Here is a 27,914-nt window from a genome sequence, read left to right on the forward strand (position 1 = left end):
GCACATAAAATAAATAAATAACCATTTATTTGAAACAAAGAAAAAGAAGAGGAGGAGGAAGGGGGAGAAGGAGGAGGAGGAAGTGGGAGGAGGAAGGAAGAGGAGGAAGGAGGAGGAGGAGGAGTTGGACCGTCTCCAGGGCTGCAGGATGCACTGTGCCCAAAACCTTCTGCTGAAGCCCTGCTCAGGCTAACTGTCTAGAGGAAGGGTCTCTGGAAAAGGTTAAACTAGATGCAGGTACAGAGTAAGGGCCTGACAGGACAGTGGCTGTAGGAAATGAAGAGAGGCAGAGGACAGGCAACAGTAGCTCAGAAGGGGACATTACCAGAGTCCAACAGCCAGGCCTTGTCATAGTCCCATGCAGTCTTTAGAATTGTTGGAATTTACAGCAGACTAATCACTGCTTTTCTTCTTAAAAAAGATGTATTTATTTAACATAATTCAGGCCTGAGTTATTATATTTAACTCAGGCCTGTTTGCCTGAGTGAGCTTATGTACACGTGGGTAGGAGCCCATGGAGGCCAAAGAAGGCAGTGGGTCCCCTAGAACTGGAGCTGGACAGCTGTGAGCCGCACCGTGGCACTCCGCAGAGCAGGGGCTGGTCTTGACTGAGCCGCCTCTCCATCCCCTAAATTCTATGTTTTAAAAAGAATTCTCAGGTGAACCCAGTATTTTGAGCTCACAAAATGCTGACATTTTGCATATGAAAATAGATGCATTATCTAACATACAGTAAACAACGAGTCACCTGTATAAATTTGGCTTACCTTTTTAAAAAACAAAGGAAGGAAGGAAGGAAGGAAGGAAGGAAGGAAGGAAGGAAGGAAGGAAGGAAACACTACAAAATGTTACAAAGCCAGCCTCCATAAACAACATAAGACTGAAGCACAGCTGCCACCTCCTTCCCAGGAGGTCACAAGCCCTACAGGCCAGCAGCAGGGCGTTTGTCCATCTTGAGACAGAACCCCAGGTCTTGGCAGGGCTGGCATGAGTGAGGACAGTGGAGACCTCGGGTAGGCCCTCAGTGCTGGCCCCTGCCGCAGTGGCCCTGGGGAAGCACCTGGAGACGTGAGCTCCAGAGGGCAGCTGTAGCAGGAGCGCACTCCATCCGCCGGGCGTGGGCATCAGCACACCGTGGACAGTGGAGGGAAAGGGTTTTGCTTGCTGACGACCAGTTTCTGATGCTGATGGGAGATGTAGCCTTTAATGTGACCCTGAAACAGAAAAAGATAGAGGTTTACACTTCTGAGTCTCAGTCACATCAAACATGTCATGATGATGAAAACTCCCTTCCTGGGGGCACACATGACAGGGAAGATGCTGATACAGGTTACAGCCCTCAATACTGACCTACACAGGGCCCTTTGAATAGTATTTACTGGGGGGAAAAATCAGTTCTACTGGAAAACTCCTAGAAAAGGTGTTCTGGTGACATCAGCACCGTCTCCCAGCCCTGCTGGGAGTGAGCAGGCCGACTCACGCACCATGTATATCAAGTTGGCCAGAATGCACTGGACTTCGTCAATGTCCACGTCCTCCACGTGCATGAACTTCAGAGCAACCAGAAAGGCGTCTAGAGACAACTGATGTGTCTTGAGTAACAAATATCTATGAAGAAAAGAAACCGCTGTAAGTAACAACTTCAGGGACAAGAGGAGGAGTCGAAGGACAGGAAGCAACATTATGTGGTGAGCAAATGTTCACACATATTTTAAGCTCTTACTGATAAGATGCACCATAACACAGCCCACAGACAACAGCTACTAAACACAAAAGTATACAAGCTTTGTATTGTAAGCAGCCACTCTATAAATGGATATTTAGATATCCTGAGTAGTTATTACATCTTAAATGCACACTTTATCAATCAGCTCTGAGATGTCCTATGGTTTCAGCTCCTCCTTACTATTTCTCACTGACTGTCTTCGGCTGTAAAAAGGTCTCTGTGTCTGAGAGCTGGCTGGGGCAAGGCCTCAGAAGAGCCAGCGTTCAGCATCACACACAGGAAAAGGAACCATCACATTTGACTCCCTGACACACACAGTGGTGACGGAGAATAGGCCAGCTGCCACAGTAGCAAAGGAAAGAGGACAACAGTGCTACAGCGTGGGCAGGCAGAGGGTGTCTGCTGCCAAGCTGTGTCATTATACAGCCTTCAGGGTCAGCCCGTCCCAAGAGGGTCAGGATGTCTGACTACGACGTCTGTACCATCTACCCCAGGGATCCCTCTGCCAAGCAGCCCACATTCTTTTCTGCTGTGTGTGTGTGTGTGATGGTGCGTATCTGCGTGTGAGAATGCAGGTGTGTATGTAGAGTTCAGAGAACAACCTCAGCTGCCAGTCAGGGCCTTGCTGAAGCGGCTCTCCTCATCCCTGCTGTTTTCACACCTCATATGGCCTGCAAGCCGCGTTGCCCTGCGCTCTCATGTGGGCTCAGGGTTTGCTGAGCCGCATCTGCTCACTGAGCTCGAGTCCCGCCCCAGCACTCACACTTTCTTGAAGAGGTTCCTGTAAGTGATGATCTTCAGCTTCTCCAGGATGAGGAAGATGCCACAGCGGATGAAGAACGTCTCGTGCTTGGCCAGCGCCTCATTGAGCAGCAGCAGATTGCCCTCACTGGGCAAGGAGAGACGCCACAGGGGTCACAGAGCAAAACCGCAGAAAGAGAGGTCAACAGGGTTTCCAGGACAACGCGTGCGCAATCTCTGTTAGCCTCCTGCTCTTAAACAGCGGGAAAGCACGGGCCTACCTGACGGCTCTGGTCACTTCCGAAAACTGCATCAGGTGGTACTTCCTCAGGAGCTCGATGGTCGGCATGTGACCCTAGGACAGAAAGTCAGCTCTCCAGAACACAAACACTGACACTTTTAAAAAATGTATACGGGTGTATCTGCAGTGTCCGTCACACATGGGCAGGTGCCCAGAGGCAACAAGAGGGCATCTGATTCCCCAAAGCTAGAGATCTAGGCAGCTGTGAGCCCTAGACACGGGGCACTCAATTCCAAATGTCTGCAAGCGCAGCAAACACTCTTAACCCCTGAGCCATCATCTCCCTAGTCCCAACAGTTCCACTTTTAAGATCAATAAGATTCTTATCAAGAAATTACCTTTCAACAGAGAAATAATTAAAAGCAAATGTAAGAGGCTGAACAAGGGTTTAACACCACAGGCTGGGTCATCAGGCTGTGCCAGGTGGGAGGCTCAGCAGGTCGAGGCACGTGCCACCACACCTGATGGCCAGAGTTTAATCCCCACAGAGCAGGAGGGGCAGTCACCCTCTGAGCTCCCAGAGTGCTGCAGTCTGCACAGCCACACATTGAAACACAAAATGTCAATGTGACAGTAAGCTAGAGAACAACTCTGGCCAAGAAATAAGGAAGCCTGGGTAGCAGTTTTTCAACTTGATGGGTATGACCTCAGTGGTGACCTTCCCGCGTGCTGTGTCACTTATGTACGGAGGGCAGTGATCTGAAGAGTCGCCAGGAAAGCAGGGGGCTGGGGAGTGAGACTGCCTCTCAGAGGAGTTAGCTGAGAGCGGTCAGGATCAGCTCACTCTTCAGCGGGACGGGATGGAGGGCGAGCGGGCGGGTGAGCGCGCGGGCGGGCGGGCGGGCGGGCGACCTCACTCTTTCCCGTTATTATAAGCTATTCTCAACCATCTGTTCCAGCCACGGGCAGCACCATTTGCCTCCCTCAGCTATGCATGAGCCTTAGGCGTGAGAAAGAATCTCTTTACTTTGACACTAGGCCAACTGACTAGTGTACCTGCCTAGGCGGCTTTCGGTTCAAGTATCAACTGACTTTCGAGGTGACAAGTACCTGTACCCATCAACTGGGACGTGGAGGCAGGACAGAGCTCAAGCACAGTCCAGTTTATATTAAGTTAGAAGCCAACATGAGGTACGTAAGACTGTCTCAAAGATATTGATTTATTATGATTAAGAATCCCGCAGGCAGAATGGAATGGTGTTTTTCCTTTCAAGTTTTCTACTCACTGAAATGAATTTAGCTTCTAAGAAGAAATATAAGTAACGTATGCCGTTTCCCTTTTTATATGACTATTGCAGTTCCGTTTCTGTCAAGTGAATTAAGACAACACAGCTGCCCTGGAAGGACGTGGAGTCGTGCGGGCATGCCGTGCTCACTCTGCTCTGGGCCGTGCTAAATCCAGCACACCGCGCAGCGCAGTGCAGCGAGCCACCCGCTGCCACCCACTCACCAGCAGCATCTTGACGGGCAGCAGGTAGATGAGGATCATCCTCTTGTTCTTCTGGCTGGAGCGATGGCAGTGTTCGAAGGCAAACGACAGGTACTCCTCAGCTGCGGAGAGCAGGCCTCCCATCAGACCGAGCACATGGCCCGCCCAGCATGCTCACCCTGCCCATCGACCCTGGCCCTGCTTCAAAAGGAGGCTTTCCTCTCCTTCACCAGTAACAGCAGCCCTGCCTCATTTCTGTACCAGGGACTTTTCTTACATAAAATCCACAGCCCCAAACTCTACAAGAATTTGCCTGGGTGTCCTTGGCCTGCTGTGGTGGTCAGAGATGGAATAGTTAATAGGAAACTATGCACATTGACGCCTGCTGAGATTCTAATTTGCTACAGTCATCTGCAAGTCTGTAGACTACAGTTAAAGCTGCAAACTACAAATGCAACATCTCTACAGCACTCCTCAGGACTCAGAAGTGAGGAAGCCCACCGTGGGTAGCTCGCAGAGTGCCTTCCACTTAAAACCACCACGCTTACACACGATCTGAGTAGCCTATAATCTAAGTCTGTCCTGCCCACAACTTTCCAAGAAAGGGACTCGCTCCCATTTCAGGTAAAGAGGCTGAACCTGATAGATTTAAGAATATAGAAAATACTCATTTTGCCAAGAGACCCTCCCCTAAGGTAAACTGTGCAGTGACCGCCAGCACAGGTCTCAGAGGGTTGCCCCGCTGAGGCTGGTTAAGATGGTGGGCAGGAAGAGCTTTCCCTCAGGTGCAAAGCCTCAAGGCTCAGAGAGAGGAGACAGACTCCTCTGCACAGGGGAGTCCTGCTGAGCCAAGCTTGGTTCAAGACTTGGGAAAGAAGTAGGAATTCCACCCGCTACGGAACTCTCCCTGGATTGTTAGGCCACTAACTACAAAACAAGAAATGTTTGAAAGCACAGGTCACCTCACACACACAGACTGGAATCGGCTGAGGAGGTCTGCACGGAGAGCCGCCTCTGCTCCCAAACAGTGTGGCCGTGCCAAAGTGAAGTGCTAACCTCACACCTGGAGGTAACTGTCACTGGAGCAGGTCTGTGTCCTGCACCCAAGCTGCCTCCCTAAGAAGCCCACAGAGGCAAAATCGGCCCAGAGCCGACACACACACACACACCGTCAGCGCATTCCTAGTAGGGCCCTTTAGGTGGGGCTGCAGTGGAAAGCCCACAGCCAAGAGTCCACACACAGGCAGCTCTGCCTTGCTAAGCCTCTCTGTGTGTTGTGTGGCTAAGGGCTCTCTCAGGACTCGGATTTGGTTCCAAGACCCACACGGGGGGACTCGCAGCCATTTGTGACGTCTGTTCCAGAGAATCAGACACCGCCTCTGCCCGGATGGACCCTGCTGGCACACAGTGCACTCCTACATACATGCAGGCAACACTCGATAAAATAAAAATAAATCTTAAAAGAAAAAGCTGACAGAAGGAAGGAAGGGAGGAATGAACCTGACAGTCAAGCGTGAAGGTCCTGTGACCTCAGGACCCAGGAACAAAAACAGGAAGACAAATAAATGATAAGGAGATTCTGAAATAAACATTATTTATAAACAAAAAAGGAGAGGTAAGAAAGGGAGCCACACCTGGCGGTAGTTGGGAGGAATGAATCTACTCAAGACACACTGTAGGAAATTCTCGTGAAATTGATTTTTTAAGAGAAAGGAAGGAAGGAAAGATGGATGGGTGGGTGGGTGGGTGGATCGATAGATGGATGGGTGGATGAATTCCCAGCAGAGCTTGAGAGAATACTCAGAGATAGGCCTTGTTGGGCATCGGTGAGCTGAGCTGTTCGCACAGGTTTCCTGAGAGCGGAACATCCTGCGGCTTAGCTTGATTCCTGTTTGCCCGCCCGCCCGGTGTGGTAGGGACTTCCCAGGGGCCTGACCTATGGCTATGATTTTTTTTTCCTGTTGTTTTTCACCCAGCCTCTAGTATATATTGCTGGTCCCTCAGTAAAGCTTTGGAATTCTCCTCACTGAATGTCTTCAGTCAATCCCCCAGGCCTACGCCCGATTCTTGGTACTGTGGCAGCACGGGCGCTGTCAGGCCTAGCCTTTTTCAGAGCACAAAATAGTTCAGAAATCCCAAAGGCAAGGCTCAAGACCATTCAGGTTTAGAGTGAATTGGAAGAGCTGGGAGAGAAAGTGCTGAGTGGAGGTATAAACACACCAACCCTGGCTACATGAAGGTAGCAGTGTGAACGCACCAACCCTGGTTACAAGAGAGCGGCAGTGTAAACACACCAACCCTAGCTACATGAGGGCGGCAGTGTGAACACACTAACCCTGGCTACATGAGGGCAGTGGTGTGAACACACCAACCCTGGCTACATAAGGGCGGCAGTGTGAACACACCAACCCTGCGGCAGCTGACTCTCTTTCGTGGTGGACAAGTGTATAAACAGGTAACTGACAGCGAGTGTACAACCTAAGCAAGGCTCCACAGCTCTGGAGCGGCCCCTAGCTGTGCACAGCTCACCAGTGTGGAGCGGCCACTAGCTGTGCACAGCTCACCAGTGTGGAGCGGCCACTAGCTGTGCACAGCTCACCAGTGTGGAGCGGCCACTAGCTGTGCACAGCTCACCAGTGTGGAGCGGCCACTAGCTGTGCACAGCTCACCAGTGTGGAGCGGCCCCTAGCTGTGCACAGCTCACCAGTGTGGAGCTGCCCCTAGCTGTGCACAGCTCACCAGTGTGGAGCGGCCCCTAGCTGTGCACAGCTCACCAGTGTGGAGCTGCCCCTAGCTGTGCACAGCTCACCAGTGTGGAGCGGCCCCTAGCTGTGCACAGCTCACCAGTGTGGAGCGGCCACTAGCTGTGCACAGCTCACCAGTGTGGAGCGGCCCCTAGCTGTGCACAGCTCACCAGTGTGGAGCGGCCACTAGCTGTGCACAGCTCACCAGTGTGGAGCGGCCCCTAGCTGTGCACAGCTCACCAGTGTGGAGCTGCCCCTAGCTGTGCACAGCTCACCAGTGTGGAGCGGCCCCTAGCTGTGCACAGCTCACCAGTGTGGAGCTGCCCCTAGCTGTGCACAGCTCACCAGTGTGGAGCGGCCCCTAGCTGTGCACAGCTCACCAGTGTGGAGCGGCCACTAGCTGTGCACAGCTCACCAGTGTGGAGCGGCCCCTAGCTGTGCACAGCTCACCAGTGTGGAGCGGCCCCTAGCTGTGCACAGCTCACCAGTGTGGAGCGGCCCCTAGCTGTGCACTGCTCACCAGTGTGGAGCGGCCACTAGCTGTGCACAGCTCACCAGTGTGGAGCGGCCCCTAGCTGTGCACTGCTCACCAGTGTGGAGCGGCCCCTAGCTGTGCACAGCTCACCAGTGTGGAGCGGCCCCTAGCTGTGCACTGCTCACCAGTGGACACAATTTGGACTGGGCAAGTGTTTCTGAGTCTACCTTAATCCATCTGCATATTGTTTCTACAATTGAGTTCATAAAGTGAGCTTACACAATTTTTAAAAATAATTTAAAAATAAATAAAAGTCCACTTTATGTCAAGCAGAAGAGAGTCCAGCGGGCAGCCTCAGGCTAGATACTCAGGGTTAAAAACAAAAAGCCCACCTTCGTGCTCTTGAGGAAGCGAATGATCGTGAACAGGCAGGCGGCTATGAACAACGTCACCACTCCGACCTTTAGAAAGCCACAAACACAAACACGGAGCAGGGCCTGAGGTCATCCTGCACTGCTGCGGGGTCATTCCATCGGGACTTCAGTTACTGAGGCTGCAGCGGGGCCAAGCTCTGTCCCCAAGCTCCACCAAAAGAAGACAATCATCGTTTCTATCTGAGAGCACCTCAAGGAAAGGGTTATCCTGAGAGCGCAGGATAACCAGCGCTCTGATGCGCACTTAGAAACCCTATAGAGATCAAGATCCTCCAAGTATTATTTTTTACTTGTATTATTAGCTTTATTGTCAAAAATATAAGCTTTTGGAAAAATATTAAAAGAAAAGATAGGAGCCAGCAAGATGGCCGAGCGCAGGGCTTGCGGTGAAGCCTGGGAAGCTGAGGGAAGACCTGAAGCCCATGCAGAGGAGGGAGGGGAGAGTCGGCTCCACAGCCCTCATCTGCCCTCCATGCGTACGTAAGGCATGGCACACACACACACACACCAAAAATTCACACTACACACATGCATACACACACACATTCACAAAAATAATAAATTTCAAAAACACAATAAATCTGGTGTGGTACCCCCCTCCCTGAAATCCCAGAACACTCAGAAGCCTGAGGCAGGAGGATAACCATGAATTTGAGGCTAGTGTAAGTTATAGTGAATTCCAGGACAGTTTGTGCTATAGAGTAAGACCCTGTCTCAAAAAACAAAGCAAAGAGGAGACTGGGCAGATGACTCTGTAGTCAAAGTTCTTTTCCAAAGAACCCAAGTTCAGTTCCCAGATCTATGGGGCAGCTCACAACCACCTGTAAGTCCAGCTCCAGGGGCCAAACACCGTCTCCTGACTTCTGTGGGGACTTGCACAACACACACGTCATACATTCACATGGGGGTGCTCTCTCTCTCCCCCTCACTCTCACTCTCATTTGGACTTGGTTTATACATATGTCTCACTCTAATAAAATACCGTCAATATATTCTCTGAGACTATCAAAGTCAGTCCAGTAAGGCAGACGCAGGTCTCACCCAGACACTGAACAGCGCCATCACCATACCTTGCTTGAAGTCACTGTCAAACATGGCCTTGCGCCCCACGTAGTACTTGTACGTGATCCTCTGCGCCGTGCTGTAGTCGTCTTTCAGATTCGAGCTGTCAATGGCTCGGATAAGAGGTTTACACAAATGGAGTTTGTTGATCTATAATAAAGAAGAAACCATTTAAAATAGTCATAAGCAGTATCAACAGAACAGGCAGGCGGAAGGACAGACATGAACTTCTGTTTTACCTTTTTAATATGAATTGCAAAGTCATCAAAATTTCTGTAAAAAAACAAAAAACTACCTGATACAGACAACATACAATCTCGAAGCTTGGACTCTGAGGAGAGCCAGAGTCAATGCTGAGGAAAAACCTGCTCCCAGGCCGCAAGGACAAACTAAATGTCCCATGAAGTTCACGACAGATTCTTAGTGATGTGGATCAGGCTGCCATTTGCCCACTTGTCTTTACGAAGCAAAACTTGGTTCCTTTGTCCATCCATATATCTATATCCCCTGAGTTCCATAAAGTTGATATTACAACACAGGACGAAGGCTCAAGAGTGGTCACATATGCGCAGAGGCCGGCTCCATTACAGCTCCATTACAAGGACCAGGTACCAAATGCTCAGCACGTCCGACAGCACAGGGCGGTCACTCAGCGCTCAGAGCCTGTGTCTGAAGTAGCTGCATTTATTCCCATGAGCTATCCTGAATCAGATCTTCATGAAGCTTCAGTTCTTATCTGCTTCTGTGGCACAGGATGGGCCCTGTTCTGAAGACGGCTGCGTGACTTTCTCTATTGAGCCCTGGTCCTAGTATTTAAAACAAAGCCTTGCTCTTGGGAGGCACGGAATGACTACTAGCTGTTAGGATTATTAATGTGGGTGTGGTTAGGATCACTTCCTAATACATTTAAGAAGGCAAACTAAACTAATAATTTATCTAGGCAGATAGAAAACAAGACTTTACAGAAATTCATGCAAAGCAAACCTTAAAGTAGATTTTAAATAGCTGGTTCACCAGGAACAGCATCCCCCACTTCTTAGAGTCTTCTATGCCGGCACGGCTACGGGAAGAGAAAACAAGTATGATCAATTACAGAATAAACCGCCAGGACAAATTAATACTGAGAGAGCCCCACAGCCAGAGTCACCAGAGAAAAGGCTCTATTAATAGGTAATGTTAGAGGAAGGGGCAGCTCTCTGCTCCTCCCTGCCCCAGAGACAGCAGTGTCTTCTGCATGCCAGCCTTTTCCCTGGCATGCAATGGCAGTCAAGACTAAGAGCAGGGAAGCTGTCATCGACCCGAAGGCCGTCTCCACCTTCCTCAGCAAATGCGGAGGTCTGGCACCCACTCTGCCATGGAGCTCACTGCTGTCTGCACCACCGTGGAGAAGGCCGGGACCCACTTAAGAATAGACAAAGGGTTAGCCTATCTGCATGTTGACGACCCCATGACTGTGATGGCGGGGACCGTGACACGTAGGACAACTCTCTCAGCTTTGTTAGCAATGCCTGCCTTCTGCACCTCCAACTTTCTCAGTGCCATCACGGATGGCTGAGGTCATCCACGACAACGTCCATGCTATTGCCGCCACCCACATCATCCCTGCGCTCACTGGCACTGCCAGGACTATAGGCGATGTCACCCCAGAACCAAACAGGATGCTCACTGAGTGCATGGCCTTCTGCATCCATTTTTTTTTATTAAACTAATAAAATTTATTTTAAAATATACAACTCAGTATTTGCATTTTTTATTCGATATAATTTATTTACATTTCAAATGATTTCCCTTTTCTAGCCCCCCCACTCCCCGAAAGTCCCGTAAGCCCCCTTCTCTTCCCCTGTCCTCCCACCCACCCCTTCCCACAGTATTGACATTTTTTAAGTCATCAAAATAATTTATAATAGTTAAATGCCTCTTAAATATATATGACATCTTATGAAGCTAAAAGTAATGCACTCAACCAGTTTTTAAAATCTATTTGGAACATTAAACATGATAGATGTAGAAAAAAAGCTCTTATGAAGTCCTCTATGAAAGGATATTGTGACAAATTCCTGATTAGACAGAAACCTTTCCATCTCCAAGGGGGAATACTCAGCACAACTGTGACTTCATAGAATGAAATGGGTAGTGTACTGGCTGGTTTTGTGTGTCAACTTGACACAGGCTGGAGTTATCACAGAGAAAGGAGCTTCAGTCGAGGAAGTGCCTCCATGAGATCCAGCTGTAAGGCATTTTCTCAATTAGTGATCAAGGGATGAGGGCCTATTGCGTGTGGTGCCATTCCTGGGCTGGTAGTCTTGGGTTCTATAAGAGAGCAGGTTGAGCAAGCCAGGGGGAGCAAGCCAGTAAGGAACATCCCTCCATGGCCTCTGCATCAGCTCCTGCTTCCTGACCTGCTTGAGTTCCAGTCCTGACTTCCTTTGGTGATGAACAGCAATGTGAAAGTGTAAGCAGAATAAACCTTTTCCTCCTCAACTTGCTTCTTGGTCATGATGTTTGTGCAGGAATAGAAACCCTGACTAAGACAGGTAGTATTCCTTCTGTTTCTATTTTGTAGAATAGTTTGAGGAGTATTGGTGTTAGGTCTTCTTTGAAAGTCTGATAGAATTCTGCACTAAACCCATCTGGTCCTGGGCTTTTTTGGTTGGGAGACTTTTACTGACTACTTCTATTGCTTTAAGGGTTATGGGACTGTTTAGATGGTTTATCTAATCCTGATTTAGCTTTGGTATCTGTCTACAAAATTGTCCAGTTTCATCCAGATTTTCCAGTTTTGTTAAATATAGGCTTTTGTAATAGAATCTGATGGGTTTTTTTTTTTTTCCTCAGTTTCTGTTGTTATGTCTCCCTTTTCATTTCTGATTCTGTTAATTTGGATACTGTCTCTGTGCCCTCTGGTTAGTCTGGCTAAGGGTTTATCTGTCTTCTTGATTTTCTCAAAGAACCAGCTCCAGGTTTTGTTGATTCTTTGCATAGTTCTTTTTGTTTCTACTTGATTGATTTCAGCCCTGAGTTTGATATTTCCTGCTGTCTATTCCTCTTGGGTGTATTTACTTCTTTCTGTTCTAGAGTTTTCAGGTGTGGTGTGCTGTTAAGCTGGTAGTGTATGCTCTCTCCAGTTTCTTTTTGGAGGCACTCAGAGCTGAGTTTTCCTCTTAGCACTGTTTCCATTGTGTCCCATTAAGTTTGGGTATGTTGTGCCTTCATTTTCATGGTCTTCAATAGCAACAAAAACAACAGAAAGTCCACATACACAAGAAAGCTAAACAATGCCCTATTCAATGGTAACTTGGTCAAGGAAGAAATAAAGAAATTAGACTTTTTAGAATTTAATGAAAATGAAGACACAACAGGCCTTCTGCATTCTTATCCCTGGTGTGTCTGCTGTGGATCTGACGAGCCACCTGGAGAAAGCTGCCAAGTATGATAACATCAAGACGGTGGTGAAGCAGGCACCAGAAGGCCCACTGAAGGGCATCCTAGGCTATAGTGAGGACCAGGCTGTCTCCTGGGACTGTAACAGTGACACCCACTGTTTTACTTTGGATGCTGGGGCTGGCATTGACAACTTTGTAAAAATCATTTCTTGGTATGACAACGAACAACAGATACAGCAACAGGATGGTAGATCTCACAGCCTGCATGGCCTCCAAGGAGTAAGAAGACCTGACCAGACTCCACCAAAGGCACCAATGTCAAACTAGGCACAGCCACAGCGGGGGTCTTTGTGGTTCTGAAGGTCCACTTTACCCCAAAAGGCAAACAAGAAGTTGAAGTCCTTGGATGGAAATGTACACACAAAAAAAAAAAGTGCTTAAAAAAAAAAGGATGAAGAGAAATATTGAGACAATTTGACAGATGGACAGGAAGAAGACATGGACAGACAAGAACAAGTATAATAAATATACAGAAGTGGCAGTTAGAGGCTGTCCTATAAAATTATCTCAATTCTGCTGAATATTTGTAGATTTTCATGATAAAACACTGGGAAAAGAAAACTCAGAGTTGAATTAATTGTGTACCTCCCCTCCGAGTGGTTCCTGACACGCAGCTTGTTGCAGTGGTGCTGGCCCAACGGTAGCCCCTGGGAACATGAGACTGAGCTCAAACTCCGGACCCAGCAGGAACCACCGGGCACAGTGGTGCTGGCCCAACGGTAGCCCCTGGGAACATGAGACTGAGCTCAAACTCCGGACCCAGCAGGAACCACCCGGCACTCGCGGCAGGGAAGTAAATTGTCTACAATGACACTGGTGTAAACGCTGACCACTTTCTAAGAGCAGCTGCCCAGTTAGCTGCTGCCCCAGCACTTTCCCGTAAATTGTTCCAACTGGTATCCCCAAAATACCTCTAGTTCAAAGTCCTCACACCCAAGTGTGATAAAGAATTTAAAGAATCTACTTTAAGAGCCACAGCAGAAATTCAAAAAGCAAACTCAGGCAGTGAGGAGTGAACAGGCAGCAGGGTGTGCCAACCTGGCCGTGGAGGCTGTTGGGTTTGCCTGCCTTCGGGGCAGCATCCGGCTACTGTGGCGCAGGTCAACGTCAGCTAATGTTCTGAGAAATAGCCACTCATTCAGCCCTGCAGCTGACCCCTCAGTCTACCAGCCATGTGCATTTCCCACTCTGTGATCACAGCAACTGTAACAGGCACAGGAGGCAGCCCACTGTGGCCCTGGAAACTGCTGAGTTAGAGCAGGCTAGCACCTGCGCACCAGACACCTATCTTTTTTCTCTTTCCTTCCTTCCTTCCTTCTTCCTTCTTTCCTTCCTTCCTTCCCTTCCTAAGATTTTTTTTCAAATATACAGATCATTACAGGTGGGCATGCAGAACACACCTTTGATCCCAGCACTCACAGAAGCAGGTAGATCTTTGTGAGTTTGAGGCCAGCCTGGTCTATAAAGTGAGTTCCAGGACAGTTGGGACTACACAGAGGAACCCTGTCTTAAAAAAACAAAAAACAAAAACACAAAAACAAAAAGGCAAATGTTCATTTAAACATGGATTTGTCCTTCTTGTTCAGTTCTAACAGTTCATGGTATAGCACATACCAAACCTTTATCAGGCATGTTAGTTCAAATGTTTTTCAAATATGGCTGTTTTGATTTGTGGTAGTGTCCTTTGAAACACAGGTATTTTTACTGTGCTTGGTTTTTATTTTGTTTTGTTTTGCACTATCTGAGAAACCACTGACAGTTCAAAGGTCACGGAGGGGTCATGTGCAGAACCACAGAGCCACAAGGTCCTCTAAGTGTCCAGTCAATAAACAGGCGTCAAGCTGCCATGGCAGCAAACAGATGGTGAGAGACAAGAAGCCCTCCCTCCTCGGTGGTCTCCTCCATCTCTAGTCATCAGCATCCTCACAGGACAGTGCTAAGTGCAATGCACTGTGGGAGCTTATGGACAGAAACTCCATCCACTGTGGGCGGGGCTGTGAGAGCCTAGGGATGGCTGAGACCTTCCCCTACAGGACAGCAGCACAGTCAGGACTGGTGGTGAGAGGGAGGATGGTCAAGACCTCTACTCACCGAAGGACACAAAGAAGGGTGAGGGCGGAGAGCTGAAAGACAGCCAAGGTCTCAATCACAAAACCAAAACGGCAACAGCAGCACACAGCAGTCAATGAGGAATACGGGAAAGAGACACCTCGAGACTGCTCAGGCCTTCAAGCGCGGGAGGGCAGCGAGGGTAATAGAGCAGGACCATGCTCAACACATGCACACTTCCCATAAGCACATAATCAAATAACATGATTATATGATTGGTAGAGATGGAGTTTTAGGGAAAAGATAGAAAATCTGAATGTAGGTTTAGTTAAGAAAAAAGTTAAACCAGCTATGTTGCAAACCAGATAAGACAAATTACACAAAATTAAAGAGGGGGGGATGATCAAAAGGATATAAAAAATTGGATATTAGAAACTATATTAAGCCATGCAAGCACCTGGGAGGCAGAGACAGGAGGATCTCTGAGTTGGAGATCAGCCTGGGCTCCAGGAGAGCCAGGCACACACACGAGAAACCCTGTATTGCAAACACAAAAAACAAAAGAATCTAATAAACCAATCTCTCAAAAATCCGACGCTCAATGAACCGTCTACAGGAGACTGAACCTCACTAGACAGAGCAGCAATGCTCAAGTCAGTGACGAGTAGAGCTCGGTGTACCCCCAGGGAGCAAGGGGGAGGGGGCTTGGCTGTCAGAGCCACGGAGCCAGACAAGGCTCTGCTTAGAGCACTGACAGGGAGAGAAAGCCAGGCCACGTGCACCAGGCAGAGACCTTTGAAAGTGAAGACAGAAAGTGTGGCCAGCACCAAGGACCGAGTACAGGGAGAGCTCTTGAGGGGACAGAGCAGCGCTCGCTCTGAGGGTGAGCATGTGTGATCTTCTGACTTCCCTTACAGACGGAGGCCCCCCTCTCCCCACCCCTCTCCCCCCCCACCCCACCCCCACCCCGACCTCACTTACGTGTCACTGGCACAGACTCGGAAGCAGCTCATCAGCAGCTCGGCAGCTTTCTCCAGCATGTCTCCTACTTTGCTCTTCCCTTTCTTTACCAGCTGCTGGTCTGCCTAACGATACAAAGGGGTTTACTTTTCTCAGCAAACAGAGGCAAAAGTAATGGTGCAAGTCTCCAATAGTGCACGCATCTGAGGAGTAGCTGCGCTAACCAGTGAGCTGACTTCTACAGCCCTTCTCAGACACTTTTTAAGAACTGAGAAGCATGTGTATGTATGTGTATATATATTTCCCATATCTGTGCTCAAGTCAAGATGACACCAGTCCCAGCTGGCCTGGTTGGTCTTTGTCAACCTGATGCAAACCTAGACATGGCTGGAAGAGGAAATCGTTATTGAGAAAATGTCTCCATGTGTACCTGTAGTTCAGACTCTGTGGCACTTTCCTATGTAGTGACTAAAGTGGGAGGGCCTGGCTCACTGCAGGCAGTGGGCCTGGGTTCTATGGGAAGGCAGGCTGGACAGGATGAGGATCACAATGTACTACCCTTTAAGACTTGCGCCAGGGCCTGGGGGCAGCTCAGTCAGTGAAGCCGTAGCCTTACAAGCACAAGGTCCTGGATTAGATTCCCAGAACAACAGTCTAAACAACACAACACAGCAGAGAACACGGTGCACATGCTTGCAGTCCCAGCCAACCATCCTGGCCTAGTCAGCAAGTCCCAGGGTGATGAGACGAGACCCTGTCACAAGACCATGACATCTGAGGCTGCCCCTTCCTCCTTGAGGATGTGAGCACACGCGCGCGCGTACACACACACACACAAGCATGTTTCTGGGGACTTTGGTAATATCAAGAATGAATAGTCCATAATGACCTGAGAGTTCTCAAATGGCTCCATAAAGCAGCACCTTACAATAGAATGAATGCAGACACAGCAAGACCCAGATGGTCTGTTAAACAGAACTAGGTTAAGAGTCTGAGACACAACGTAATGCCATTCTCTTCTTGTTTAAATTCACCGCCAAAAGATTGATTACTGTTACTGTTTTATGATTTGCCTGCATGTATGTCTATGTACCATGTGTGCATCGGTTTCCATGTATATCTATGCACCATGTGTGTATCTGATACCCAGGTATGTCTGTATACCTTGTGTGCATCTGGTATCCATGGAGGCAGAAGAGGGCATTAGACGTCCCAGGACTGGAGTCAGACTGTTGTGAGGAGCCATGTGGGTGCTGGACATCACGCCCAGTCCTCGGTAAGGGAAGCCAGTATCTAGTGAGCCGCTCTCTAGCCCCTGCTGCTCCTCAGTTCCTCTGTCTCAGAGTTCCACTTGGTCTTTGCATCTTCCAGCTCTTTGCTGGGATCACCAGCGTGTTCATTGGTTTGCTCCTAATTGCCCACTGAAGCACTACTGTGATGTTGCCTTAAAACCCACATCCGTCCATCCAACAACTGCTGTGGAGTCTGGGAAGTCTCTTCAGGATCCGTGGCTTCTGGGGTTGTTGTGGAGTCTTCTGGGTGCTGTGCTATAAAGCTGCAGGCCACATGCACGCGCCCTTCCAGCCACCTCTTTGCTGGCCCCCACTATTTACTGCTGCAGACTCGTTTGTGGAGCACCGAGCAGACCGTCTGACAGAAAGTGCTGCTGTGCACACAGGGCAGTTACCCTGTCTCATTACTGCCCGTGGCGATTCTGTGCTCTCCTTGCCAAGGCCCTCATCAGAACAGACAGGAAGCTCTGTCTGTGTCGCAGAGCTACGTGAGTGCTAGCATTCCCAGGCCTGCAACTGGCTTTGTGAGAAGAGAGCACTGCTCTGGAACCAGAAATCACCAACAGTTTTTAAACCCATAAAGAGTCTAAGGCCCAAAAGATTCTGCCACACCAACCCCAGTAGAATCCGTGTGACAAGTTCCATAGACTGAGGCATTAGACTTCAAAAGTAGTAGGTCTCTTGGAACTGGCTGTGGAACTTGTGGCCGGAGCAAAAATATTGAGCCGTAGATTTTATGACAATTTATCTGTTTTGTCTTGTTTTTTATCTATTAGAATCCATGTGGCAAGACGCTTCTGTGGCTCCAACGCTGACGTACGCTGCTCCTCGAGGGAAGCCAACTGTAAAGTCTAGGATCTGTACCCCAGCCACCACCTGAGTCCTTGGCACAGGCCACAGCCAGATCAGTCCACTCAGCACCACAGTGGCTCGCCATCTCTCCACAGAGAGGGCCTATCCCCATGATCAGGGATGACAGACAGACAGCCAAGCTGTCACCTGGTCTTCCCCTGCTGTCTTAGTCAGGGTTTCTATAGGAATAGAACATCATGACCAAGAAGCAAGTTGGGGAGGAAAGGGTCTATTCAGCTTACACTTCCACGTTGCTGTTCATCACCAAAAGAAGTCGGGACTGGAACTCAAGCAGGTCAGGAAGCAGGAGCTGATGCAGAGGCCATGGAGGGATGTTCCTTACTGACTTGCTTCCCCTGGCTTGCTCAGCCTGTTCTCTTATAGAACCCAAGACTACCAGCCCAGGGATGGTACCACCCACAGGGGCCTTTCCCCTTGATCACTAATTGAGAAAATGCCCACAGCTGGATCTCATGGAGGCACTTCCCCCACTGAAGCTCCTTTCTCTGTGATAACTCCAGCCTGTACACCTGCTTACCTCCAGATACATCCCACTCCCTATTGATCCCTCAAAACTGGAAATTAAGCCTACACATTTAACTTCAGACCAACAGTGATAAGAAACAGAACTTACGTTATTGGCAAATATCCGAAGGTCAAGTGCTACTGCATACATGACAGGCAGAGCCCTAAGGGTGAAAAGCAAATACATTTGAAGAGCTAACCTGATCACCAAGGCTATGACCCAGAACCAGGCCCACACCCTCCCCACTCAGAAGGCTGCCCCTTGTCCTGCATGTCTCACAGACACAATGCAACCCCAGATGGCCTGGCCAGATACTTCTTACTCCACACCACTGTCCCAACCCTGCCCAGAGAAATGGACCCTGCTCTATCTGGGACGGAGCTCCCAGAACCCTGTCCTTCCCTAAGTCCCCACCACCAGCTAGCAGCTCCATTTTAAAAATACTGAGGCTCTGAGTGGGAGCCACAATGTCTCACACACAGTCACCAAGCAGGTGTGTACATCTAGCTGCCAGCACTGGGCTTTTAGTCATGTGTAAACTAAGTCTTCACTTGGAAAAGAAAAAGTACAGCTGGTAGCTGGTGATGTACGCCTTTAATCCCAGCACTCAGGAAGCAGAGACAGAAGATCTCTGAGTCTGAGGACAGCCTGGCCTATAGAGCAAGTTCCAAGACAGCCAGGGCTACACACAGAGAGCCTGTCAGAAGAAACATAGAGAGAGATAAAGAGAGGGGGGGGAAGGGAGGGAGAAAATATCAGACATGAAAAAGCACACATCTGTAATCACAGCATTTGTGAAGTTGGAGCAGGAGAATGAAAACTTCCGGACTAGTCTGAACTACAAAGACCCTGCCTCAAACTTCTCCCATAACTGCCCCTCAAATATTGGAGGCCGAGTCAGTAGAGCACTTCCTCAGCACGCACGAGGCCCTGGGTTTGATCCCCAGCACAGTATAAACTAGGTGTGGTGGCACACGCCACCTAGTTTTCCCCAGGGGGTAACATCTAGTTTCGGCACTAGAGCAACAGAAGCAGTTCGAGGCCATTCTCAGCTATGATGAGTTTGAGGCTAACCAGGGCATGTGAGACAGTGTCTCAGGAAACGCCTTAAAGGTCTAGGAACAGAACTAAGTGGCAGGGTGCTTGTCTGGTACATACGAGGCCCTGGATAGGTATCAGTACTGGAAAAAAACAAAAAAACGCTTAAGGCAATCCAAAAGCTCTAGTGGCCTTCACCATCATCTGAAGCCACAAGCCGACAAACACGGGAAGCATGGCATTTGTAAACACTCCACAGCAGACGCCATCCTATGCACTGTGGACAGGTTGTCGCTGTATTTCTCAGTTGCGCATTTCTATACTGGCAGAGTTGAGGGCAGGACTCTGGTGCTGTCTCCATCACCTTCTGAATGGGTTGATGAAGAGCTGCAAGGCCCAGAGCACAGCAGGAAAGCACAGGCTGGACCTCTGGGAGAGTCCAAGGCGAGATGCAGTGGCTGGACACAGGCTAGGGTTCTAAATGGGTTCTTAAGGCAGACGGGCCGCGTGATCATCCACTATCCAGGAGCTGGCAGGTTGAGACAGTCTGATGAGAAGAAGCCCTGAAGTAGCTCTTACTACAGACTTGGCCATGTGGGTCTAACCCAAGCCCGCACCGAGACCACCTCATCTCCAGCTGTTCCTGCTTACCAGTTTTCTTCTTTGTGAGCCTGGAATGCCCGAAGGAATGATGTGCTGTATTAAGGAAGTTATGACATATAAAACTTAAGAAATACTACTCCTAATAAAAGTAGACTAAGGGGACAAGGTGTGCTCTCTAGATGACTGTAAATGAAATCTTGCGTGTAGAAAGCACACCATAGTAGCCATGTGTTGGCAGCCAAGTAGACTCAATGCATTCACTTCATACAGACGGGCATGGGGGCTCACCTTTAATCCTAGCACTTAGGAGAGGAAGGTTCCAGGCCTACCACACACAGCCATGTATGCTGTGTGTGTGTGTGTGTGTGTGTGTGTGTGTGTGTACAGGCCTATGTGTATGTGTCTGTGGTGGCTAGAGGTCAACTTTAAGTGTCATTCCTCTGGCCATCCTCCTCCTTTTCTGAGATAAGGCCTGGCTCTCACTGGGATCAGAAGCTCAGTTAGAGCCCCAGCGCCCTAGGGATCTACCCGTCTCCACTTGCCCGAGCACACCCACCACGCCAGCCTTTTTCGTGGGTGCTGGGAATCCAACTCAAGTCCTTATATTTACGGGGCAAGCTTGTTACCAACTGAGCCGTCTCCCCAAGCCCCGTTAAGATTTCTCTTTTATATTTGCACTTGGATTCTCTGCGTCCGCTGCTCATGAGCCACATTTAAGTGGCCAAGAATCTGTACTATGGGCTTATTTTACCAATGCGAGAGTTTAGGTTCTAGGGAGACTCGGAGAGTAGCATTCTCTTCTTAGTGTATTTAAACATCGTAGCTTTCAAAAGCTAACTAGAATCTAGAGCTCTACAAACACTTAGCATGCTCTCAGACCATGGAGGGAGGGGGATGATGTGTGTATGTGAGTCTCCTCTTCTCCACTGAGGCTGGGTTATGGGCACTGAGACTTCCAGTCTCTGCAAGCACACCTGCAAAACATTCTTTTCTTAATTAAGTCTTTAGGTTAGTATGCAAAATAATGGGTTTCACGATGGCATCTTCATATTTAATGGTATTGCCAAAACATTCTTTTTGACTGGACATGATAGTTGCAGGCCTTTAATCTCACAACTTGGAAGGCAGAAGCCAGTGGATCTCTGTGAGTTCAAAGGCCATTTAGAGCTCGTCTATAAACAAAACAAAGAAAACATTATTCTTGGAGCTAGGGATGACTCTGTGGTAAGGGTGCTTCTGGTGCAAGCATGAGACCCTAGTTACTACCTCAATAGCTACATGAACATCTGGAAATGTGTGTCCGACACCACAGCGCTGGGAGACAAAGAGATCCTAAAAGCTTGCTGGCCGGCCGGCCTAGTCAAAACAGCAAACCTGAGTTAGTTCAGTGAGAGATCCTGCCTCACCACAATGAAGCAGGCAAGACATCCTCTTCTGGTTTCTGACCTCTGTGTGTGCACAGAGGCTCAGGCACCTGCACGTTCATGTACATACCACACACAAACACAAACTTTGTTCTCTCTTAAGTAAGCATGCCCTCCATGTATATACTGATGACATTAAGGAGACAGGAACTGTCTACAGAATTAAGGGGACGAATGGCAAGGGAGAGGAAAGGAAAGAAAGGATGGGAGAGTGAGATATGGGAGGGAATGTCTTCAAAGTAAATACAGTGGCATGAAAACAGCCTCATGTCACCCTTTATGGTATAAATAAATAAAATCCAATATACTGAGCAGTGTTCTTCCTTAGTATATAAGTAACTGGGTGAGTCTTATGAGCCAGGCTAAACTTAGGAATCCAAGAGATTGTGGTTCTTTTTTAGCTGAAGGTTTGAACAACTGGTTCAATGTTTCCAGCCTCAATAACACACGTTGTAAAGGATATTGGACTATCACCGTCTGGCACTTGTACGCTTCTATGAAGTCATGATTCCCCACAGCATAAGTACACCTGGAAAAGACATCGGGGCTTGAAGAGCATCTACACACGGGATGCCACATCAGCCCAGAGTGCAGTTCTCTCACACCCTACCCAGCCCTCTCCTGCTCCTGTGGCAGAGAACCACAGATGGAAGAAGCCCCCCGGCCACTGACGGAAAGCAGCTGAAGGCCATGAGGCCCACAGGGTTCCAACGCTACTGTCAAGGGCCAGAAGGGAAGCCTTCAGTAGCTCTGGGCACAGAGACTGCAGGCAAGCATGGCCCTCCACTGTTAGTGAGCGTCCAAAGACACTAACTCTGTCTAGGTTCCTGCAGGCAGCCATCACCAAACCAGGAACCCCACTGCAGAGAGCACATGGCTAGGAAGACGGGGTGCCTCTTGCTGCAAGAAACAACAGTGGCACCCCAAGTCTTTCATGGCCTGGCCCAGCTGCTCTGAAATACACAGGACGCAGGCAGGCAGTCCTGTGCCGTGGCTTTAGGATACACAGTTCTGTCTGGAATGCCTGACACACTGGAGTGAAAACGGCAGACAGACCGTGTGAAGAACCAGAAGCTTTGTTTTGTTTAACTCTGATTCTTTTCTTTTTTCCCTATAAGGCAAAGATATTAAAATGCTATTGTGCCATGAGAAAAGGAAGACTTCAGTTAGTTATTACAAATACAAAAAATACAGTAGAAATACCAAGTGTGACACAAGAGGCACATGACACACTTGTCCACTTTTCCAAGTTAATTATTCACTGCTGCAAGCAAACAATGATGCATGATAAAATCAAAGTGAATGGGCATGCTACATACATGTAGCTGTGTATTACATACATGCAGCTGTGTGTTCATACCTGCAACCATGTGTTGCATGCATGCAGCTGTGTGTTACATGCAGTTGTGTGTGTCTTCCTACTGTCAAAGATTACCTTAAGTGAGCAGCAAACATTTCGTCATAAGGGGGCTCCAGAACTTGCTGGCATTTCTCTTCCGGAGAGGCCATCTAATCCACAAGGAGAAAGGGGCGGGTAAAGTTCCCATCAGTTGTTTTTCTAATAGTAAACTAATGCAAAGTGAATTAACAGGAAAAAGGAAGTCAGGGAGTCCTTGCCAAGCTGCCAAGCCTGACGGCCTTAGTCCAACTGCCAGAATCCACACAGGGGAAGAAAAACAACTCCCATAAATTGTCCCCTGACCTGAAAACAAACACACACACACACACTCACACATATACCCACACACATACACACACCATGGTACATGCATGCCCAAATACATACACACAAAAACGAATAAGTGTAATTTTAAAATTAAACTTTAAAAAAAAGTCACCATTTTGTAGTTCCTTCTGAAAAATCTGTGTCAGATGGTGACCACCAGCGTAACCCTCCCAGATGAAAGGTCAGTGGAATACTGCCCAGACAGACAGACAGACCTACTTGGTCATACACACAAACCTGTCACAGGAGCTGAACAGCAGCCAACACCGCACTCTCACACAGGGGTGCTGTGGCTGAGTGAGCTAGGCTCTCTTCAAGAACTTAGAAATTTTCAAATGAGAGAGGCAATATTAGTTTCCTTTTATTCGAATTTAATCTTCCATAGAAACCTGACTGCCCCACACTTCTCTCTGGATGCCTGTGTATAGTCCTTCCTATCTGCAGACTGAGCCAATATGCCTTCAGCCCTCTCCATTTTCTCTAGACACCATGGGTCTATCTCCTGCCTACCTGGAGCCGTGGGTTCGCAACATGAGGGTGCTTGAAGGACACCAGCTCTGCGCAGGATGCTCCATCTCTGGTGTCGATGGCTTCGTACACCTGAAAATGTGGAGGGGAAACCTGAGCAGGTAGACAAAATCTGTTCTCACAGGACCTGAGCAGTGAGCTGCACACCATAAACGCAGTTTCTTCCTCTGTGAAAGATGCCAGAATAATCGAAACGTAAAGTTATCCAGGAAACAACTTTATTTCAAAATGGGATCTTCCGAGGTTAAGAAAACAGTCAAGCCAGGGTCCCCCAAGGCAGGGAGCAGTCCCCAGGAAAGTTCACTCCTGAGCACCCTCCTTTGCAGTGACCTTAGAGATGGCAGGAGGAAGTAACCCTAACATTAGTAGCTCTGTAGTCCCAAATGTGCCTAAAGCCCAAAGTACAACTTAGCTGGCAACTGCCACAAGTCCACAGGAAACTGCACACAGGCTTGGACTCTCTAAGAAAGTCCCATCCGAGTCCTGCCTCCGTCACAACACAAGGAACTTAGGAGTGGGGGAGAAAATAAGGGCAGTGACAGGCCTTAACAAGCAAACCTCGAAACAGTAGCTGGGGCTAAGGACGAGCCCCACGGTCCTGCATGTGCCAGTGAGTCCCCATGTTTAGTCCCCAGTACTCTGTGTCTGCTCACTTCATAGACACCTCATCCCCGGCACGCGGGCACCTGGCATAGGTGCCTTACCAAACACTAACACGGAAGCTGCGTCGTTTTATGTTAGGCACCATTGGATCACGGTACCCCAAGCAGTACCTGTGCACAATATCCTGGGCCAGCACATGGGGGAGAGTGTGCTTTAGGCATACCAGGAGACATCTCTCCCAACTACACTAGGTCTTCTCAGGTCCTAGTCAGTCCACAGGGGTACCGTCTACTCTCAAACCTCAGTTCCTTAAAACTGTACACATTCTTTCTATCCCCTGAAATCCCACAGCAAACATAACTGGCACCAGGCTTGTTTTATAAGTTCCATTCTTCACTGACAGCAAAGCTCCTTAGAGAAAGAGTTGATACCAGAGCTGGGTCAGAGGAGGCTTGGATGAGTTTAAAAAACATATGGCCCAAAAAAGGCTCAAGAACAGGGCCAGGTTCAAATGCCATAGAAAACAATTGAGGCAGCTTTCAGAAAGTTTGAGCTTCCAAAAGAGTAACAATATAGATAAAGTATACTTGGGTATTAAAAATAACCCAAAATGTGTGTTGGGTACGGCAGCCCATGCCTTTAAACCCAGCACTTGGGAAGCAAAGGCAGGCAGATCTGTATCTCTGTATGGAGAGCCAGGTCTACATAGTGAGTTCCAGGACAGTCAGGACTATGTACAGAGACCCTGTCTCAAATATACACATACATACCTGAATGCATGCATGCATGCATATATACTTAAGGACATAGACATACCCATACATATCAGTAATGGTTTTTAAAGAAAGAGTGTAAAGGAAAAAATCTTTTAGTATTTACTTTTTATTCTTTGTTATTTATTTTTTGTTTTTTATTATGTTTTTTATTATTTGTTATTGTTTGCTGGGTGTTAGTGGCACATGCTATCAATCCAGCACCTGGGAAGCAGCAGCAGCCAGATCTCTGAGTTCAAGGCCAGCCTAATCTACTGAGTAAGTTCCAGGACAGCCAGGGCTACACAAAGAGAGCCTTTCTTAAAAAGCAAACAAACAAACAAGAATTGACTAATTTATTTTATTTTATGAGTTGCCATGTAGGTGCTGGGAACTGAACTCAGGTCCTCAGCAAGATCAGCAAGTATCCTTAACACCTAAGTCATCTCTACAACCCAGAAATTACTACTTAACCTAAAAAAACCAATAGCAGATACAGATATAGGGCCAGGATATAACTCAATGAATGACAAAGCACTTGCCCAGATGCATAAGACCCTAGATTCAGTCCCCTGAACCACATAAAAAGAAAATCAATATAGAAAGGAAAACAGGAAATCAGATCCTGGCCAACTGACACAGTACCTGGTTTAGGAAAGGGCTCTCATGAGGGTAAGCCACCTCTACAAAAGGGACTGGAGGACAGGAAGCTCACAGCTCCACATTATCCAGAACAAGAATACATGCAAGGTGCAACAGGATTGCACTCTGGATTCAAAAAAACAAGTCCTAATAGACAATTTGCAGAACAGTGGAAAATTAAGAGTTACATGCATCAGTGTCAAAGTTCTCAGGCTACTAAAAGTATTGTGGTTACAGGGAATGTCCTTGTTCTTAGGGCTATGATATCTGTGATGTTCTTTGGTTATGGGTTCTGAATTAGAGGTGTTTTAGAATTGTTAACCCTGGGAAATGGAGTAAAGTTTCCTTCTAGTTTGACCTTGGAGAAAAGTAGACCTCGCTCCTTGCTGCAAGGGGTAGATTCCTCAAGCTCCATGCTTCTCTCTCTCTGAAACACATGCAGGCGCCCCTGCAGGCCATCACATCACAGCTACAGAACTGGGATACCCAGGAAGCAGCACAAACATACTGATGCCATGCTATTCCCTATGATAGAAAAAAATGACCTTTATTCCTGGCTCAAGCAACCACAAGAGTAACAGGCTACCTTATTAACCTGCAAGGATGGAAAAATTCAACCAACCCAATCCCAACAGCTTCTAGGAAATTAGCACAGGAATCACGGGGAAAGTGAGACAAACAAGTTGTCAACAGGTAGCCACCAGCCAAGGCTGTTGCCAATGTGTTCAAATAAAGACTTGTCTCTTGGCCAATAAGATCACTGAGGTTCAAGCATTTTCTCCAGAATCAGCATCTTGCTAAGTATTAAATATGTGCACTGTAGAGTCAGAATCTGAGTTTCAACTGATATTTCCGAGTTGAGAAGACTTGGGTAGCCACCTACTGAGCTCTTCAAGGAGGGCCTTGTGATGGAATCAAAGTGAATATATATGCACACACAACAGCAACAATAGTGCCACTACTTAAGAAGTACACAGGGGGCTGGAGAGATGGCTCAGTGGTTAAGAGCACTGACTGCTCTTCTGGAGGGCCTGAGTTCAAATCCCAGCAACCACATGGTGGCTCACAACAATCTATAATGAGATCTGATGCCCTCTTCTGGTGTATCTGAAGACTGCTACAGTGTACTTATTTATAATAATAAATAAGTCCTTTAAATAAAAGAGGAGGAGGAGGAACAACTACACAAGTACTACTACTCTAGTACCCAAACACCTGGGACAGGAAAAGGGGGCCTTGACAGTAGAGCTAAGTGCAAATCTAAGATTCATAACCAGCCCTGAGCAGCAGTGCAGTCAGTTAAAACGTTCATCAGACCTTCCTATCTGGCTGCCCTTGCATCCGGTGGGATTCCACCTCCAACACCCTAACAGGCCCTCTCTCCGAGGTTTGTGGAGAAAATGCAAACACAACCCTCCACCCAGATGCAGCACTTGTTTGCCTGTACCATTCGCAGGCTTTGAGCAAAGCCTTGATGGGCACCGCTGCCAAGAGACACAAAGTGCTTCGTGCATAGAGAAGCACCGACTACGCGGACAACCCCTTCTACAAGTGGCTGCGATCTTGCTACCGCCACCTCGGATCCTCCTCTGTCCCACCGGGAACCACCTGCAACTTTTGAACAAGACAGGCTGCCCACTGCATGCAGCAGTCCCTCCTCGCCTCAATGCCAACTGCAGGACCCCCGGCCCCGTCCGACTCGGCCCCAGGACTCACTCCCGTGGCCAGCAGGCAAGGATACCAAGCGAAACCTACCTGCTGTAGGTACTGGTTAATGGTGATGTGCGCCATAGCTGCGGCCGCGGGTGTTATGTGCCTCACTTCCGGCGCACGTCCGTCTGCGCTCCTTGTCCCCCCGACCCACCCACACACTGTATCCTCCGCACGTTGGTTCCGGAGCGGGTGGCGCCAGCTGAGCAGAGAAGGCGCGAGCCTTTCTCTTTTGGTAGCTGTGAGTGCGGGTGCCTGGGACGCCTCAGGTCCGGCGGGGGCGCGCTCGAGGACGGGGGACTGACGTGGAGGAGTTCCAACCTACACGTCCGTGTGCTAGTGACCCGATTCCTCGTTACCCCTCTCCCCTTCCACGATGAGGGGGACCCGTTCTCCAGCCCTCAGTGTGCAGAGGTGCTCTTGGCTCTCTCCGAACAACAAGCCCAGATCCCACTCGGAAAACGTCCCCGAGTCCTCCCACACCCCTCACCGGGGCACCCCAGATAACTGAGTGTAGAGCGTCCCGTCCCAACCATCGACGTGCCGCCGCACGGAGGCGAGGTGGTGGGGTGCTTTTCTGCACTCAGGTCGTCTAACCCGGGTGTCCCGGCCCTCGCTGTGACGTGGGGCAGCAAGCTCCCGAGCACTCGGCGCGGGTGTCACGGCGCCCTCTCGCGAGCATTCGTTGTAGAACGTCCGCGAGTCCCCGAGCCCTCCTTGGGCGGAGTCCGCGCCCCGGAGCCGGATCGTTCCGGTGCGCGCCGCGGCGGTTGGACCTCGGGCGCGCGGACCGGGCCGCGAGCAGAAAGAGGAGGAGCCGAGCGCTCACGGGCGGAGCCCGACAGGAGGAGGAG

General features: G+C 48.8%; 1 protein-coding gene across 1 annotated transcript; it reads right to left on the bottom strand.

Moving 5' to 3' along the window:
• Nucleotides 1-5: 5 nt before the first annotated feature.
• Nucleotides 6-27,859, bottom strand: Pcid2 (PCI domain containing 2). The gene is made up of 14 exons (XM_052162432.1): nt 27,106-27,859; nt 23,336-23,425; nt 22,535-22,608; nt 21,561-21,628; nt 19,724-19,763; nt 18,143-18,197; nt 15,386-15,489; nt 9,897-9,972; nt 8,921-9,062; nt 4,219-4,319; nt 2,749-2,822; nt 2,490-2,615; nt 1,485-1,608; nt 6-1,214 (listed from the first exon to the last, which is right to left on the bottom strand). The coding sequence occupies exons 1-14, from the start codon at nt 27,139-27,141 to the stop codon at nt 1,125-1,127; spliced, it is 1,200 nt and encodes a 399-aa protein (XP_052018392.1). The 5' UTR covers nt 27,142-27,859; the 3' UTR covers nt 6-1,124.
• Nucleotides 27,860-27,914: the final 55 nt, after the last annotated feature.

Source organism: Apodemus sylvaticus, chromosome 18 (genome assembly GCF_947179515.1).
Source record: "Apodemus sylvaticus chromosome 18, mApoSyl1.1, whole genome shotgun sequence".
Taxonomy (NCBI): Eukaryota; Metazoa; Chordata; class Mammalia; order Rodentia; family Muridae; genus Apodemus; species Apodemus sylvaticus.

Bases quoted from the DNA above. Each gene is read 5' to 3' on its own strand.
- Pcid2 (XM_052162432.1), bottom strand. From the start codon at position 27,141: ATGGCGCACATCACCATTAACCAGTACCTACAGCAG. The intron at 22,609-23,335 runs GTAGGCAGGAGA...CTTGTGGATTAG, and splicing joins TTGCGAACCCACGGCTCCAG to ATGGCCTCTCCGGAAGAGAA. The intron at 9,973-15,385 runs GTAAGTGAGGTC...CTCTTCCCGTAG, and splicing joins CGAGTCTGTGCCAGTGACAC to CCGTGCCGGCATAGAAGACT.